The sequence below is a fragment of the Heterocephalus glaber genome, unplaced genomic scaffold, assembly GCF_053883595.1.
Source record: "Heterocephalus glaber isolate CG9 unplaced genomic scaffold, H.glaber_assembly_v1.0 deba00001472, whole genome shotgun sequence".
Classification (NCBI taxonomy): domain Eukaryota; kingdom Metazoa; phylum Chordata; class Mammalia; order Rodentia; family Bathyergidae; genus Heterocephalus; species Heterocephalus glaber.
Window position 1 is genome coordinate 7,800,472 of NW_028258315.1, and position 18,005 is coordinate 7,818,476.

Sequence of the window (18,005 nt, forward strand, 5' to 3'; positions counted from 1 at the left end):
CATGGCCCTCGGCATCCACGATCACATCTTGGTGTAGAGCCTCCGTTTGACTGGGAAAGTGTCCAGAGCCCCCTTTGCTGCAGCCCAGCTGGCCAGTACTTGAGAAGTGTGGCTCTGCTGGCTCCAGGAGGCTCCTCTGTCCCCTCATTGAGCAAATACATGCTGGCCACCTGCTGTGTGCCAGGCAGGCAGTGTTAGGCATGGGGGCTGCTGAGGGATCAGAGCAGGTTCCCTGCTTGGTGGACCGCGCTGTGGAGAGCAGTCCTGGCCCTCGGGTCCCCAGCTTCCTTGCTCACTGCCCACCTGTGGGAGTGTCACAGAAGTGAGGGAGGCCTTGTGCGGAATGTTGCAGGTAGGGATGCGCGTGGCCCTGCTCCCTGGAGCTCAGGCCACAGACACCAGTCACACGGAGGAGGGCTGCAGGGGCCTCCTGAGAAAGGGCTCTCCCCATTTGCCCGTGCTGTGCCTCGAATAATAACGGGTCACCTGATGTGGTGTAACTTGACGGGAATATGAACCTCTGGTACCCTGGGAACCGAAGGAAAGAACTGGCCTGTCCGTGGCTTTTTTGTGTTTTGTTTTGTTTTCAAAACTTTCAAAACTTGAATGTTTTATTAAACCAAATAGCTCCACTGTCGTGGTCAAAAGCCCACTGTGGAGAAAGGCAAGGTTTAGTGTTTATTAAAGCTGCCTCCATGAGAGAAACTCTTGCCCAACATACTTCAACTCAATTATTCAAGGGCTGATTTTTCCATCTTTTGCATTTTTCAGCCTCCTTCCTTTTGGCTGGAAGCTTTCATAGAAGTGGTAGGACTTATTGGCCAGGTGTGTGTGCGCGCGTGTGTGTGTGTGTGTGTACCTTCAATGGTGGAAAGTCTGATGAAGAAGCCCCTTAATAACGGGAATGCATGGTCTAGTGTCTCAAGGCACTGACGGGTGTCTACAGAGCTTTGTGGTACGCAGGATCTTGATGCTTTTCTGACCTCGTGTATAGATTCATCACCCACATGTGGAGCAGGTGGTCACCCAATGGTGAACACAGGCAACTCCATGATAAATGGGTTTTTGAAACTGTATTCTAATATATAGTAAAATAGTATCTCTTGATTTTCAGATTTTAGGGATACTCTGTGGAAGCTACAAGAGAAGAAAATGGTTAAGTCACTTGACCCAGCTAAAAAGAGGCAGAGCAACCTCTTGACTCATCTTCAGCTATCAGTCCTGTACTCTTTCTTCTGTACCAGGCTTTTAACTTTCAGGAGAGAAGACAATAGCCATTTGATGAGGGTTCCTCGTTTTTCAACTTTGCCAGGATTTCTTCTGGCAAATCCTCAGCCTCCCTTGTTACCCTTCCCATGATATGATCTGGGGTATCCTTTTCTTCTTTCGGTTTTCAGTCTGTGACACTGAGCTCTCCTAATCTCTTCTATGATTCCCCTGGACTAACCTCATTTCTATCCAGACTCAGCAAATGCTCATTCCCAGCCTGTGTCTCAGGCACCATGCTCGGCACCTTCACGTGGTACTGCTGATCCCCCAGCCTCATTCTGCTCAGGCATCCTGCACAGTTGGCCCTGGGGAGAGGGGAGTGAGTTCATTGCCCTTATATTTGGGGCAGGCTGTGAATAAATTTGGATACACAGCCACCTGCCCTCCAGTGGTACCTCTTGGGAGTCAGTAGATGAGGAGAGATGAAAGTGGACAGCAAAACAGAAAGAAAGAGATAAATATCCCAAAGGATTGAAAAGGAGCACTGAAATGCATGTGCATGCATGCTGTTTGTAGCACTGATCACAGTAGCAGAAGGTAGAAGGAGCCCAATGGGTGAAGGAGTAAACAAAGTGTAATATACACGTAAAATGGAATAATATTCTACCGAAAAGGCAGGGAGTAAGGATGTGCGCTTGCAACATAAGGAACTTTGAAAACATGATGCCAAATCAATGAGAGCTGTCACAACAGGCCACCTAGTGACCGTCCCATTTGTATGAAATATCTAGAAGGGTAGTTTTGGAGAGATAGAACCTAAATGGCTGAGTGCCAGAGGCTGGGAGATGGAAAATCGGGAGCTGCCACCTGAAGAGTTTTCTTTTGGGGCGAGGGAGATGTTTTGGAAGCAGCTAAGGGTAGTGGTTTTCCACTGTGAATGTGCTAAATGCTATTAATTTTTCTCTTTAAAATGGTTGATTTTGTCATGTGAATGGAAGAGAAATGAGTGAGCCAGAGTCCATTTCTCAGAATTGAGGATGTGATTTAGAAATCTACTCCACCTTTCTTATTGGTGATGGAAGTAATTTTATTCGGTTAATTTCCTTTTTCTGCTATTTGAATTGAACATGCTTGGAGTTTGCATTCTGAAGTAGAATGCAAAGCAGTATGTGACCTGGTATTTTAGGTCAGTAGGGGTGCTACTTTTAAAAAAAGATGTGGACAGATGTGCTGAGTAGGTTGTCCAGCTTAGCTTCCTGTTCTGGAGAACTGCCCATGTGTCTTAGGGAAAGATCGCTTGGGCTGAGTCAACCCTGAGTCCTGCTCTGGCTCCTTATGTTGCTTGGGAGCCACAGTGCCCAGGACGGAGCGCCCAGTGCTGGCTCACCCAACACCTGCCCTTGAGCACCAGGCCCTGGACTCTGTGTGGAGTAACGAAGGGGCACGTGACACAGACCCTGCCTTCGAGGGCTCATGGTGAAGCAGGTGACCTTTATAGCATAAATAGGGGCACAGTGGTGAAGATTTCCATGGGACACTGTGGGAACCCAAACCAGCTGTGGGTCGGTGGAGGGAGGGAAGGAAGCTCTGTTCCCCACTTTCCTTCACTTTAACCTGTACCTGAGGTCATCAGCTTATAAAGAAGAAAGGTTTCTTTGGGCTCACAGTTTTAGAAGTTTTGGCTTGTCCCCTTGCTTCTGGGCCCATGGTGACGAAGGACGCCATGGTGGGACTGCCTGGCTGAGCACCATTGCTCACCTCGTGGCTTGGAAGTGGAAGAGAGGAAGAAGAAATGGACAGGTCCGGTTATCCCTTCAGGGGCCCCCAGTGACCTGCAGACCTCCCAATAGACTCCGCCTCCCAGCAGTGCCTTCAACACAGGCTTTGGGGGATGCTCAGGGTCTAAACTCCAGTGGAAGGCTTCCTGGAATTCACCCTTGATGGGAGATGTAAATTACTGCATCACTGCAGTAGCCGGACTGCATGTTGCCCCTCCTCCTGATATTCACCTGTTGAAAATGCAGTGCTGTCAAGAGGTGGGGCTGTGGGGTGATGAGCTCATCAGGGTGGAGCCCTTCCGAACAGGATTCGATTCGTGCCCTTAGAAAAGGCCCTGTGGAGCTGAAGGTGTAGGTCAGTGTTAGAGCATGAGTTTTTCATTGTACATCCCTGGATTTAGTCCCCGTGTACCACAAAAGGAGAAAATAGGCTCCAGAGGGCCCCTAGGCTGTGTGTGACCCAGGAAGCAGCTCTCACCAGACCCAGAATCGGCTGGCACCTGGATCCGGGACTTCCAGCCTCTAGAACTATGAGAAGTGAATTTCTGTTACTTATAAGCCACTCCGTTTATGGATATTTTCTTAGAGCAGCCTGGCCAGACTTCAGATAATCACTCGTTGATTACTGCAGGTACATGGCTAGAGTACTTGGAAAAGAGAAACAGTACAAACATGTTTTTTAAATAAGTTTGATATTTTTCACTAAACCATTATTAATGATAGAGGAAATAAGAACTTTGATATGCCTATGCTTGATTTATGGCTTTAATAATTTATTTGTATTTAAAATGACACATGGACATCAAAGCATTTTCAAAATTGAGGGCTTGAAGAAGTCTTCATCTTGCAGGAGAGAGAGGGAAAGGCATCTAAAGGGCCAAGGGGGTGTGGCTCTGTGGCAGAGGGTGCTCAGCCTGCGGGAGGCCTTGGGCTCCATCCTTAGTACCATTAAAAAAGCAACACAAACCGAAAGGCAAGGAGATTGCTTAAGGAAGGCAGAGGCACGAGGTCCCGGGCACAAAGGTCAGAAAAAGCAGTTTCTGTCTTGCCAGACTACAGTCTGAGGCTGAAGGGTTGTCGGGGGCCTAGACTGCGGACCCTGTCAGCCACACCCTGTCAGAGCTGTCCCCTGGCTGCAGTGTGGGGTGTGGATGGACAAAGGACAGAGCCACTGAGCCAGGGCAGGGCAGGGGGAGCGGAGGAGAGGACAGCGGGCCTGAGGCGCTGCAGAGCAGGGCCGGCCAGGACTCCACGGAGAGGGAATGTTCCTGGTGAGCTTTCCCAGGGGCACCCGCCAGCCCAGGGTGGCCACGCAGCACTTGAACTGCGGCAGTGGCCCCGCAGGATGCTGTTCTGCGTATCACATGTCGTGCGTTCGTTTGTCCAAATCCACGGGGTGCACAAGTGTGAACCCTAATGCAAAATGTGAACTTAAGTCACTAATAACTCCTCCACTGTAATGCGTCTGCCACACGAGTGAATGATGGGGAAGATGGAGGAGACATACAGGAACTCTGCTTTTTGCCCAGTTTTCATATAATCCTAAAACTGCTCCGTGAGCTTATGGTGCTGTGACAAAATACCTGAGAAGAGCATCTTGAAGGAGGAAAGGTTTATTTTGGCTCTCACCGTCAGCGTGGTCAGCTCCATTAGTTTAGGGCTGTGCTGGGGTAGAACACGAGGGAGGGTGTGGTGGAGCACAGCTGCTCACCGCAAGAGCGAAGAGAGGAAGTGTCTGGGGTCCAGGCCACACCCTCCGGCCCACCCCCACAGCAAAGCCCCACTTCCGGTGTCCATACCGGCCGGCCGCCAGTGCGCTCACACTGAGGTCTCAGCAGGGCTGGATCCGCGGAGGAAGTGAGAGCCCTTGTGATCGGGCCGGTTCCCCAAAGCCCATCAGCTGGGAAGGCTGCCGCACAAGGGGCCTTGTGGGGTCCCTTTGGGATCCCATCCATAACATGCTACAAGTTTTTTTTGAAATGCTAAGAAAGAAACATAATTACATAATAAAAAGTTAGCTTTCCACATTAATTTCATGTAATAATTATCACACTACTGCGTTTAAGTTTTAGAATTTCTGAAGATGAAAGAAACATTGTAAACATATAGCTCATATGGCAAACTGAATTTTAGTCAAATGTAAATACTTGCATGGAGCTGAAGCTACTGTATTGGACAGTGCAGTTCTAGAAGGTAAAATTGGGTGATTCACTGGACAGTTTGGAGTGACCAGGTGGACAGAGAGAGAGTTACAGGGACAGATTGATGCAGAATGATCAAGTTTCATTTTGTGAATTTCATGTTGCCTTCAAGTGTACAGGGGCACCTGGAGGAACAAGGGTACCTGGCAGGAAAATAAACGCATTCCTTACAGAAGAGCTTTGGGCTAGAGATGAAAAAAAATGGGAGCAGTATCAGCATGAAGAGAGTAGCTGACATCATAAAAGTAAGTGGCATAAGGAAGCCACATAATTGCCTTAGACTCGGATTCCTGTTGACGTGGTGTGTGATCACACTTGCTCTGCCTACCTTCTGGGGCTGTTCTGAGGAAAAGAGGAGATAACAATGTGCGCATGAAACAGCTCTGTAAACTCTTCAGATGTTAGGCTGGTTTTAAAATGTCTTTAGGAGTTGAGAGGAATGTGTCCCGAATGTTGTTTTCCAAACAAAAGAGATGAAATTAAGACTTCAGATTCTGAAAGTATCACAGATTGGATAATCCTTGGGCCTTCCTGTTAAAATACTGCTAGATCCAGGATAAACAGAAGCAAATATGCCAAAGGCGTGAGTGTCAGGGATTCAAGGACATCTTTGAGGGCTCCCAGGAATGGGTTCCTGTGGGCAAATAGACATAAAAGCTGGGTTTCTGTCAGTGCAAAGACCAGGACTACTGAGACCAGCCTGGGGACTGGGACAAGGTGGGGAGCTGTTCCTGAAGGTCACACGTTGAGCTGGGACCCTCCGAGGGGAGGTAGAGTGGTTCCAGGTTAGTAGTGTTACTCACAAGAGCAAAAATGCATTCTTCTGGACAAAAGCAACATCAGTTTAAAGCTTCACTGTGAATTTCAATCAACAAATACCTAAAAATGAAAAGTTCCCAAACACACAAGGAAATCTACTGCTATGAGCATCTTGTGGGTTATGGGAGAGCAATGCAGATTAAGTCCTGTAAGGATTTTTCGTGTTGGAGAATAGCCACCAAGTTAGATGGAAATATAAGACAGTAAGTTAGAAATATAGAAAAATAAATAGCATACTAAATAAAACTGTCAGGCAATTGACAACTGAAAATTACTGAGCACACCAAACAATGACAATAGAGTTACAAGTATTAGAATTTTTTTTAAAAAATCATTAAAATGAAAACTAAAACTCACATTAAACACAGTGGAAGAGGGAACTGGTGAATTTGTAAACAGATCTAAAGAAATGGTCTGGTCCAGACACAAAGAGATAAATGATACAAAAGAGATGCAAACAATAGAAAGTGTAATCTAGAGCTAGCTGTCATTTTTGAAGGAGACATTAAAGACAATGATGAAGAGACTGTAATTATTGACCTGATAGGATTTTCCAGAACTGATGGAAGATAGGCATCCACAGACACATGAACTACAGCATAATCCAAGTGAGAAAATAAAAATAAGCACACTTGAGGCATCTTGTAGGGAAGCTGAGCACACCTGAGACGATGATATAAAAGCACCCAGAGAAAATGGATCCTGTAGAAGACGTGAGCACTCTGATGTAATAATCACACATCTAATTTCCTCTCTCCCTCACAGTGAGGGTTTTCTGCCCATGGGCGGGGTAGGAGGGGCTCTACTTTACTTTTTAGGCTGTGTTTCCCAGCTGTGCTTTGACTGAAGATATTAATATTTTTCTCAATTGTGTGTGGGGGAAATGCATGTCATATATATCGAGGGTATTTGTGTGTTTTTGGTTTTAATTTTTACTTTTTTTTTTTTTTTACTAAACATGATGTGATTTTGTCCTTATAAGTGGACAAAAATATGCTTATTTGACATCAGTGACACTCTGTGAATGCTGTGACTATTAAGGTTTGCTTCCTGACACGTTTATGGAGTAAGTGCTAAGTGTGTTTCCTGATGGTAGCTGAGATGTACTTTCTTCCATAGTAAGACATGTATAGTTGTAGCTAATGAGCATTTTTCCAAACTAGTGACATTTATACTTACATTTTGTTGTAAAGATGGTTCTAAAATTTTTTAAAATAACAAATGACTTGGTTTACCTTTACTGATGGTGATATGTAAGTGGTTAATACTGGTCACAAGCCTGTTTATAATATATGGAGTGGTTCTCATCTTAAAAACTCTTTGGAATTAAAGGATAGCGTGAGTGTTCCTTTGTGGTAACAGAAGAGTTCTAGATCTGAATTTTGGTGGTAGTTATATGAATTTGTACATGTGATTCAGTGTCATAGAATTAAAATATCATAAAATTCTAAAACAATGGCACATAAGAACTGGTGAAATTAGAGTAGGTGTGGCCTTCTCAATCTGTTGTGCCAATGGCATTTTTTTGTCTTGATGTTATACTTCAGTTCTGTAAGATGCCACCGTTGTGGGGAGGTAGCTCGCTAAAGGGCACCTGGGACCTCTCTTTTATTTTTGCAACTACTTGTGATCTATCATTATTTAAAATAAAAAGTAAAGCTTAAAATGTCATTTGGAATATAGCAGAAAGGATAATGAATTTTTCTTTCTCTGTAATTCATATACAGAATATTAATATTTATAAATATTTACTGAATCCTAGAAAGTGAAGTCTTTCATCTCACTGTGGTCAAAAAGTGAGTTGGGGAGTTTAATCTGGTTCTGTATTACACTGAACGTTGTATTAGTCAGCTTTCCCATCCCCTGGGACAAAATACCCAACATCAGCCATTTAAAGGCAGAGAGGTTTATTTGGCTCACGGTTTCAAGGGTTCAGTCCATGGTTGATGAGCTCAGAGACAGAAGAAACTGCATGGTGGAAGGGCCTGGAGAGGAAACCTGCTCACATCATGGCTTTCAGGAAGCAAAGAGGAAAGGGAGGAGCTGGGGCCACAAATACACACTCCCAGGCCACGCCCTTCTTTTGACAAAGTCCCATCTCTGAACAGTACTGTCAGCTGTGAACTCGTCAATGGACTTGAGTATATTGCACCCCCATATCTAATCACCTTCCTAAAGTCCCACTTCTGAACATTAGGCTTTGAGGGGACATTTTAGATCCAAACTATAACAAAGGTGCTGAATACTTGAACAATATAAAAGTCAAAAGGCTGTGGCTGTTACAGCTCTTCACAGACTAACCCTAACTGTCTTTGTTACCTAATATTAAATAAACTCACTCCATAGCATAAAAAATTGTTCACATTAGTTCATGGAATGGACATTAAAAAAATGAGTTTCAAGTTTGGTGTGTAAGTATCAATGGGAACATGAAGCACTGGGAAGTGTAAAATTTTTCTGGGAATCAGTGTAATTGCCTTAACTAATCTAGACTGAAATACCCAGAAAGTGGGTCCAGTAAATGAGGAAATAGAGTAATGTCGGTGGTTATTCATAAATAAATGTTTTAAATAGATTTTTCTAGTCTTTTACTTTCATTTACTCTTTTCTGTTTTATATTTTCAGTTGAAATAGGTAATACAAGTTTTCTCTAAACAAACTTCAGATAATTCAGACTCAGTGGGATGCTATTCAGGAAATACCTGCATCAAAATATCTTTATTACAATAAAATTAAGCCACAGTGAAGAGAAAAAACTGACCTCCAATAGGACCAATCAAGAAAAAAGGCAGTACACAGATAGGCAACATTTTGGTTAAAAAGGAGAAAGAGGCATTGATGAAACAGATTATACAATACCTTGAAAAATTTTATGGCAACAAATTTGAAAAATTAACCCCAAATCAACAAACTTCTAGAAAGGGTAACCTCTGATTTAAAAAGACAAGGTAGCTTGATTATACATTCCCCTGGCTTTAAAGGAAAATAAATAGATCATTAAAAATCTGCCCCAGAAGAAAACACTAGAATCAGGCAATTCTATAGAAAACTTAGCCAAACTTTCAGGAAGTTTGGCTGGAGGCATAGTTCAGTGATTGAGCGCTCATGTGCTAGGCCCTAGGTTGCAGTACTAGCTTTGGAAGGGTGAGAATCAATTATCTTTTCTTTTCTTTTCTTTTTTTTTTTGGTACCATTTATTTTGAGACAGAGTCTTGCTAAGTCACCAAGTTGCCCAGGCTGGCTCAAACTTGGAATCCTCCTGCCTCAGCCTCCCAGAGTGCTGGGATTCTGTGAGTTGCACCATCAGGCCCAGCTTGAGATCACTTCTTGAAAAGAAGGAGAGGAAATGTTCTCTAGTGGATTCTGAGAGTAGACATAACCTGAAGCCACACTGCAGTGTGCGAGTTAGAGCATTACAAGTCTTGCTTAGCGCAAATGCAGACATTCCAAACGGAACGCACGAAAGGTGGCAGAGCCCGTAAAGTGGCATGTTCAAGGCCAAGGGACGACCTGCTAGCTTGCCCCTGAGGCCTAGCCCCGAGTAATGTCTCTTTCTTTCCTGTCATTGCTGTCAGTGCTGTACTGGCCTGTGACGTGACTGGAGGCTGGGACCTTGCTGTCTTTCTGATCTCACAGGTAGGTCACCCCTGAGAATGCCATTAGCTACGTTTTTATGTGGACTTCTTTCAGGTTAATGGGACTCTTTCTGTTCCTGATTTACTAGTTTAGAAAAGGCCTAAGAGACAGAACAACCGAAAACCAGACATAATGGATGAACCCCATTAGGGTCCCGATTCCAATGACCTAAATGTACAAAGGTAATTTTCGGAGCTATTTGAAGACGTTTGATCCTAAGTTGGGTATTAGGGGATAGTGAAGCATTGTTTTTCCTGTAATTAGATAGAATCATATAAGAAAAAAGTTCACTTTAAATAGTTTAACTGTGGTAAAAATATAAACATAGAACAAAGTTGATCATTTTAACAGTTTTAAGTGTGCGGTTCCATGGCATTAAGTACATTCATAGTGTTTTACAACCAACTCCTCCACCCACCTCTAGAACTTTGCCTTCTCAAAATAAAACCAAGTACCCATTATTCACTACCTTCCCGTTTCTCCTCCCCTGTCGCCTGGGAACTCCACTCTACTAGGAGTCTGATGACCACAGAGACCTTGTGTAAGTGGAATCATACAGTACTTTGACATTTTGTCTGACTAATTTCATTGAGTGTAAGGCCTTCAAGGTTCCTCCGTCCTGTGGCATGCATCAGAATCCCCTTCCTTTTTGAGGCTGAGTAATATTCTGTTATGCATAGCCCACGCTACAGCTTATATCTAGATGTCCCCCTAAAGCCTCCTGCTGTCCCACATGGACCTTTGGGGAGGTGACTGGATTATGGAGGCATGATATGCATCAGGGCATTAGTCCCAGCAATGAGAAAAGTAACTAAAGACAGACCATTTTTGTCAATCCATTCTTCACTGAGGGACACTGTGTTACTTTTGGGTTTAACAGCTGTGGGCTATTATAAATAATGCTGCTGTGAACTTGAGTGTCCAAGTGTCTATTCAAGGCTTGGCTTTCAGTTCTTTTGCAAATGTGTCCAGAAAGACAGTGCTGGATCACATGGTAATTCCATGTGTAGTGTTCTGAGGTACTGCCATACTGTACATAGTGTGGCTGCACTGCCTTACGTTCCCACCAGTCAGGCGCAAGAATTCCGGTCTCTCCACATGCATAACACTTGCTAGGAAATCCCTTCTTTCCAGTAGATCCCTGTGAGGTAGGGAGGACTCACCCACTCTCCGAAGAGCAGCTGTGCCCACACACGGGACCCGACCTGTTCACCATCCTTCGTTCTTCCTGGCACGAGGCCTGTTTCCACGTGCACTTGGACAGTTTTCTTCATGTCTCTAAAAGGGAAAACTATAAGGAAAAACAAAGGCTGAACATTGATAATTTAGTGATTCCTACATGTGCAGGGGAACCATTGGCTTTTAAAGGGTAAAGGGATGAGAAACACCCTTTTCATGATAGAAGCCTGAGGTAGAAACATGACATGTTGGGATGTGATGGGGTTTAAATCCACTCTGGTTTCCTTGGTGCTTCACTGGTGTGCTTCATTGTCTCCACACACTGCGTATGTCCTTTCGTGTGTACAGAATTACATAGTTTACCCTTTTAATCTCAAACCAGCAACTTACTCCTTACAGCAATCTAGTTCCTATATCTTGGCCAAAATCTAGGACTGGTCTGAAATTGCAACAGGTAGAATCTGAGGCTAAAAATAGAATAAAATGAATTTTATGGAGCCAAATTTACTCAGTTGAAAGGTTGGTAATATAACCTTGAGTTATGCCAATTCTGTTTTATTTGGTATTAAAGGGATTTTTAGAAATGAAATCATAATGAAAAGAATGCAGCTTGTTTGTTTTTATTGTACTTAACAAAGGGCAAACAAAAAGCACATGACCTTTGTAAGGTCATTACCATTTAAAACATATTTTAACTGGTCCTTGAAATAAAAAAAAAAAAATTCTAGGAATTATTGCCTCAAGAGAACAGAGCGCTCTATTCATTAGTGTAGCACCAAGGATAATAATACCATTTCATTGCTTGCATTTTTTGCAGAAGGCTTCTTTCTAAATGAAAAAGTTAATTCGGATGTTGTAGTTTAGATAAAGAATAATCCTGAAAACATTCCTGTGCTCAGAAGCCGGGGATTTGGAAGGTGTTTGGAGCCTGGGGTCTCTATACTGAGCAGCAGAGTAACCCACTGATAAACCCGTAACTAAATGTGGTATTAGGAGGCGGGGTCTGGTTGGAAGAGGCGGGTCGCTGGGGTGTGGCCTGGAAGCTGCTGTCTCCCCTGCTCCGCCCGCGTCTCTCTGCTTCCTGGCCGCCATGTTGTGGCAGCTCCCCTCCTTGGCAGGCCCTTCCACTGTGGTGTTCTTGTCTTGGAGCCGGCTGACTATGGACTGAAACCGTCCAAAACTATGATCCAAAGTAAGCTCCTCCTCCTTGAAATTGTGGGTGTTGGATATTGTGTCCCAGAAACAAGAAGAGTATCTAATACATAGGGGAAACATTAATTGACCCTGACTGGGGAATAAATCTGAATCACTCAGTAAAGGTATACTCTAAGCTCAAAATAGCTACGTTCTCAACAGCCAGTGATTATCAGCGCAAGTAACATTCATTGAGCACTTAAACTATGCCACTGGCCATATATAGAAGGTCTAGATATAGATATATATGTCCACATATAGATTGTCTCACTTAATATCCAAAAATGTTATTTTTCCATTTAATACTAAAACTTCGACTCTTATCCTGCTCAGCATCACATAAGTAAGAAAAAGGGGAGCTGGAATCCCATGTCAGTGTGACAGTTTGACATTTCATCAACATTAAGATATTGTCACATGGAATGTCCCCATTGATAAGAGAAATCCTGGGGAAATGAATTAGGCACCAAGGGCTGAATTCAGAATTCATCCTACTGCTTCTCTTTCCTGTTTATTGATCTGGGATCACACAATCCAAACTCATGTAGCTTGAGTTGCTAAGTTCATTAGAAGCATCGTTATTCTTCCATAATGTTCTTAAAATGGACATGGAGGCAGTAACCTAATTGTATTGATTCTTGGATCCATATAGGATATCAGCAAGTGCATTGTGTGAATTCAGCTGTACAGGCAAAATAGAGAAAGGAGAAGGTCCAGCTAAATTTCAGTGATGGTAGCTGAGGTATCCTGGGGAAAGGAAGGTGGTACAGCTTGGAGCCTCAAGCTTGGAGGCCTGAGGAGAGGTTCAGAGGACCGTTGGGTAGAGGATGTAGCTAGGATGTAGGTAGCAATCAGAGACTCAAGGGGAAATGGACATGGGGGCTCTCCCCTATGAGGGACAAAAGAAAAGAATGTTCAGGGTGCTTCAAAACAATGTCTGTCGTCTTGGTAGATGAGAAAGGGAGAAATGTCCCTGTAAGGCAGTGGCTCCAGTTCACTTTGTGAGATAGTGAATACTTTGAATTGTGCTTCTGTTTTTTCATTGTTGGGACTTTTATCTCTGTACATCTGTTTGGGAGCATTTGCCAGGATTCTTCCTTAGTCATACATAATTGCCTGCCAGCATCGCACAATCTTTATCCCTAAGAATTACAAGGAATCTCTCGCTTCCTAGCATGGTCAGGTTTCCCTTCTCCCTTTTCCCTCACTCAGCCTGTCCTGTCCTCTCTTCCCTTCCTGTGTTAGTTCCCTATTACTGCAAAACAAATCCCCCAGAACATGGTGGCTGGAAGCAACCCTGCAGGGTCCTCTCTCACGGTCCTGTGCAATGACTGGGTTCAGCTAGGTGGTCCCTGTTCGAGCTCGGTCTCTCATGCAGTTGCAGGAAGATGGTGGTGTGGCTGGAATCTTCCAGAGCTCCACTGGGTTTGATATTTAAGATGGCTTCTTCATAATATGTCTGGGCCGCCACTGAAATTGTTGGGAGCTGGCCAGTCGATTATTCATTCATCCCTCCCCCTCCCCCTCCCCCTCTCACCATGCCCTCTCTGTACATTTCTCTCCATGGCTAGCTTGGCCCTTTTCACAACATGGAGGTTTCTGGGTAGCCGGCTTCCTGCATGGCAGCTGCCTCTCCTCGGGCAAGCATGGAAAGAAGTCCAAGCTGGGTGACCAGGCCTGGAAAGTCACTCATCTGCACTGTTGCCGCATTCCATTAATGCAAAGCCAACCACAGAGCCAGGCCAGGGAGGGAACCCTCCAAGGCGTGAATTTAGGGAAGTGTGGTTTATTGGGAGTGACACATCTCTCCAAAGATGAGCCACCGTATTTCTCATTGAGTGCAATTTCTGTCCCTTTCTGTACATCCTGTAACTGAAATGCCTTAAAGTTACTGCCTGGAAACTCATTTCACATCCATATGCTTTTCTAACTTGTTGTAAGAGAGACTAAAAGACCTTTTTGAACAATTCTTATGCATGGTCTCCATGAGTCTTAAAAATAGTTTCGTTTACCAACATTAAAATGAAGCATCCCAAAGGCCCTGTAGAAAACCTTTTTTTTTTTTTTTAAGTCTCTTTGGAAAATCAGATTTGATTCAGTTTTTAACAAACAATGATAACATATCAAACTTAAAAGGCAGATTAGTTTTAGGGAAAAGTGATACACCGCCAGTGTGGGTGTCCTGGGGTGAACTCTTCAACAATACTGCTTTTCATGCTTAGCCACTAATTTAAAAACCTGCTGTCTTGTGGGGCTGAACTCTGGTTTGCTTTTGTTTGGATTACAGGGCTTGTTCAATCGCCCACCTCCCCACATTTGAAAAAGAAAAAGAATTCCAGTCTAAATGAATTGTTGCGTAATTACATGGCAATTTAGAAATTCTTCATTTAAAATCTAAAAAAAAATCTTATTCTCTCTGCTTCTGCAAATTCTACTGAGGATTTAGGTTCTTCTAGAGAGTAACTGGATGTTGTTTTGCAGTGCTGGGGATGAAACCCAGGACCTTGGGCATGTGAGGCGAGTGCGGTACAACTGAGCTGCACCCCAAGCCGTGTGTGTGTGTGTGTGTGTGTGTGTGTGTGTGTGTGTGTGTGTGTGTGTGTGTGTGTGTGTGTGTGTGTGTGTGTGTGTGTGTGTGTGTGTGTCTTAATGCTAAATCTCCAAAGCTTTTCTTTCCTTTTTTTAAGACACTAAGTCTGCAGAACTTGTCTGTTTTTGTTTTTCCTTCCTCCCTTCCTCCCTTCCTCCCTTCCTCCCTTCCTCCCTTCCTCCCTTCCTCCCTTCCTCCCATGACACTGAGGGCTGATTTGATTTGAGGGCCTTCACACTGAGCTGTATCAAGAGGACCCCCTTTTTTTCTTATTTTGAGATAGGGTCTCACTGAGTTGCCCAGGCTTGGCTCAAACTTGTGATTCTCCTACTTCAGCCTCCCAGAGTGCTGGGTTTCAGGTGTGTGCCACCATGCTTGGCTTTCAAAGCTTTTCTTTGGAAATTGTGGAAAACAATGCATGTGGGAGGAAGTAGGAAGTTAAAGGTGACGAATAATTTGACTTTTGTTTTCTACCCACCAGCACTGGGAAAACCCTTCCTACAGGAGTAATTTTCTCCTGAGGTTTCACTGTGGTGACCACTGAGAAAAAACTAACAGGGGCCTCAGGGCAGGAGCACTTCCCAACTCTGGGGGAAAGTCCGGGGTTTGTGCTGGAACCAGAGTGCTCCTTCTCTCCTTTACGGGGACTATGAGTTAAACATCTGAGTGTTGATATCATTTCTCTCACATGGGACTTTAGATGAGCATATGAAAGCTGACTCCAGGAAGTAATAACTGGTATCTGCAATTTTCTGTACTTTGTCTTCATACAGGAAAACAATTTTATTTAAAAAACTTCATTTCTTCCTAGCTTTATTGAAGTGTAATTAACAAATGAAAATTGTATTGATTTAAAGGGTCCAGGCGGGTCTCCATATACATATATGTTATGAAATGGTTACCATCACCAAGCTAATCAATGTTTCCACTGCCTTACATGGTGGGTGATCACTTCTTTACTCTTCTATGGTGAGAAAAACTTAAGATTTACTCTTGGCAAATTTTAGGTATACGAAATAGTATTGTTAATTCACCAACGTGCTGTACATTAAATCCATAAAATGCCATCATGTGAAACTGAACCTCGCATCCTTTGACCAACTACTTCCCAAGCCCTTGGCAGCCGCCATTCCAGCTTCGCTCCTAGGAGCTGGGCTTGCCCGGAGCCCACTGGGAAGCATGTGCCACAGTGTGCTGTTTGTCTCTCTGTGCCCCGCTTGTTTCCCTCAGTGTGCCCTCCGGGACATTGTCATGGGTAGCAGGATTTCTTCTTCTTAAAGTCTGAATAGTATTGCTTTGCACACAGACACCACATATTCTTTATTCATCCATGGATGGAAGACTAGGTTGAGTTCCTGTTTGTTTTTAAAGTCTTTTAGAGTCAATTCTTTTCCAAGGGGTTTTTATTTTCCACTGTAAACCATTAGAAAATAGCATCTTCATTCTCTGGCTTGGGATACCTGCAGATTAAATGGGACTCCAGCGGCTCCCCAATACTGAGTATCTCTTCCTTTAATCTTCAGCTTCCTCTAGTAGAAGGAAGCCAGGGCGCCATTTTCTTTTTAACTTTTATTTTTATTTGTATGTTTTCAGTACATAATGATTATATTCCTTACAGGGAGTCAGTACATGTATATAACACATTTTAATTGCTTTTACATCCCCTTCCACTCCCCTAACTTCCATCTTGTGGTCCAGGGGGCCATTTTCTATGAAGCTTTACCCTAAACCCTTCAACAAAAATGTTTATTGAACAGGAAGCAAAGTTTGAAGACCTTTCGAACTTCAGGCCCAGACAAAATGTGCTGTACACACTCCTTCCTCTCCACTGCCATCTCGCCCCTACTCAAGTTCAGCTCAGGGCCACCCTTGGTTATGTCAGCTACAGATGGGGACCCATGGACGAAACAGAGGAGGGAACAGCAGCCAGGAGGAAGGGGGCTTGGAGGGAGTCATGGGAGCAGGATGGGCAGTTGGGGTTTAGTCATCATTTTGTTAAAATCATAGTTTTCCCATTTTTGCAGATGGAGAAATCCAAAGGCATGAGTCTAAATAAGTTGTGCATGTTAGTTGAACCAAGCATTTAAAACTCAAGTATTTAGAGAGCCTAAGAACTCCGTGTCATCCCTGGGTAACATGAGGGATTTTAATCTCAGACCTGGCTGGCAGTTGAGTCCACGTTCTTCTCTCTGCCTCTGGTGGCTCCATTCTGCCCTTGGTAACTGGTAAAGAAAAACGGGGGAGCTGAGGTGAGCCTGTGGCACTTAGTCAAGTAACAATAGTTGTCACTCTCTCTTGTTTAATCCTATAGTGGAGTACGACAAGGAGTTCTCCCCTCGCCAGCGACACCACAAAGAGTTCAAGTTCAACTTATCCCAGATTCCTGAGGGTGAGGCGGTGACGGCTGCTGAATTCCGCATCTACAAGGACTGTGTTGTGGGGAGTTTTAAAAACCAAACTTTTCTTATCAGCATTTATCAAGTCTTACAGGAGCATCAGCACAGGTATGAAGGCTCGAGGAAGCCCAAAATGTGGGCTGGCCCCATTTCCCGCCCTCTGTCATCACATGACCCCGCATGTGTCTGTGGAAGGTGACATGGAGCTCCAGGGCAGCCATGAATGTGACGAGATGGGTGGCTGAAAGGGCGCTGGTTAGCTGGCAAGGTCTTTTGTTTGTTGACTTTGCAAATAGTTTTCCTATGCAAGCCAGTGAGTGGTATGTACTAAGCATTTGTGATCAGACAACTCTCTAATTTACTGGGGATGAAAGTTTTCCTGCTATTGTTTGCTCCCTACTTTGAATGATGGGTGAAGGTGGCTTAAACCAATTCACAAATTAAAATTGTATCATGATGCTCATAAGTGATACTAATTCAGATGACTCTCTATGCATTCATGCGTATGATATATGCATACACATGTTTATCTTTGAGTGTGTGTGTGATGTATTTTTACCACTTGGATATAAGGGAATGCTAGATCCCCTTCCCATATATCTGTATTATTTTTCTAAAATGAGCCCAAGCCATTTTAAAAGGCTATAATAAAGTATGTTCCTGGGGCAGCTGCCTAGCAATAAAGAAATATTTGGAGGATGGGAAGGGCAAAGGGTTGGAGATTACAGCAGTTAGTTCAGATCTGCAGTATATAGAAAGAAGGCAATGAACTGTGAATTTTGGTGGCATTTAGGGTCAGCTTAGTTGTTCAGTGAGAATTGAGTACCTGATAGATTGGCACGGTAGCCGCTGGAGCCCCATTTAATCTGCGGGTAGATTGGCGTCACTGTGTAGTTCTCAGTGTGCAGAGACAGAAATTAAGTCAGTGATATGACAGTCTGAGAACTGTATGCTAGACGCAAAGATAAGAATGAAAAGAAAAGAATGGATGGAGGCGGGAACC

At 43.9% G+C, this 18,005-nt stretch overlaps 1 protein-coding gene across 1 annotated transcript in view; it reads left to right on the forward strand.

Annotated features, from left to right (window-relative positions):
* The window catches only part of Bmp6 (bone morphogenetic protein 6), a 152,764-nt gene that overhangs the window by 100,776 nt on the left and 33,983 nt on the right, over nt 1-18,005 (forward strand). The window contains exon 2 of the mRNA XM_004847720.4: nt 16,918-17,110. Coding sequence (XP_004847777.1) covers nt 16,918-17,110 — 193 coding nt within the window. The remainder of the gene's footprint in view (nt 1-16,917; nt 17,111-18,005) is intronic.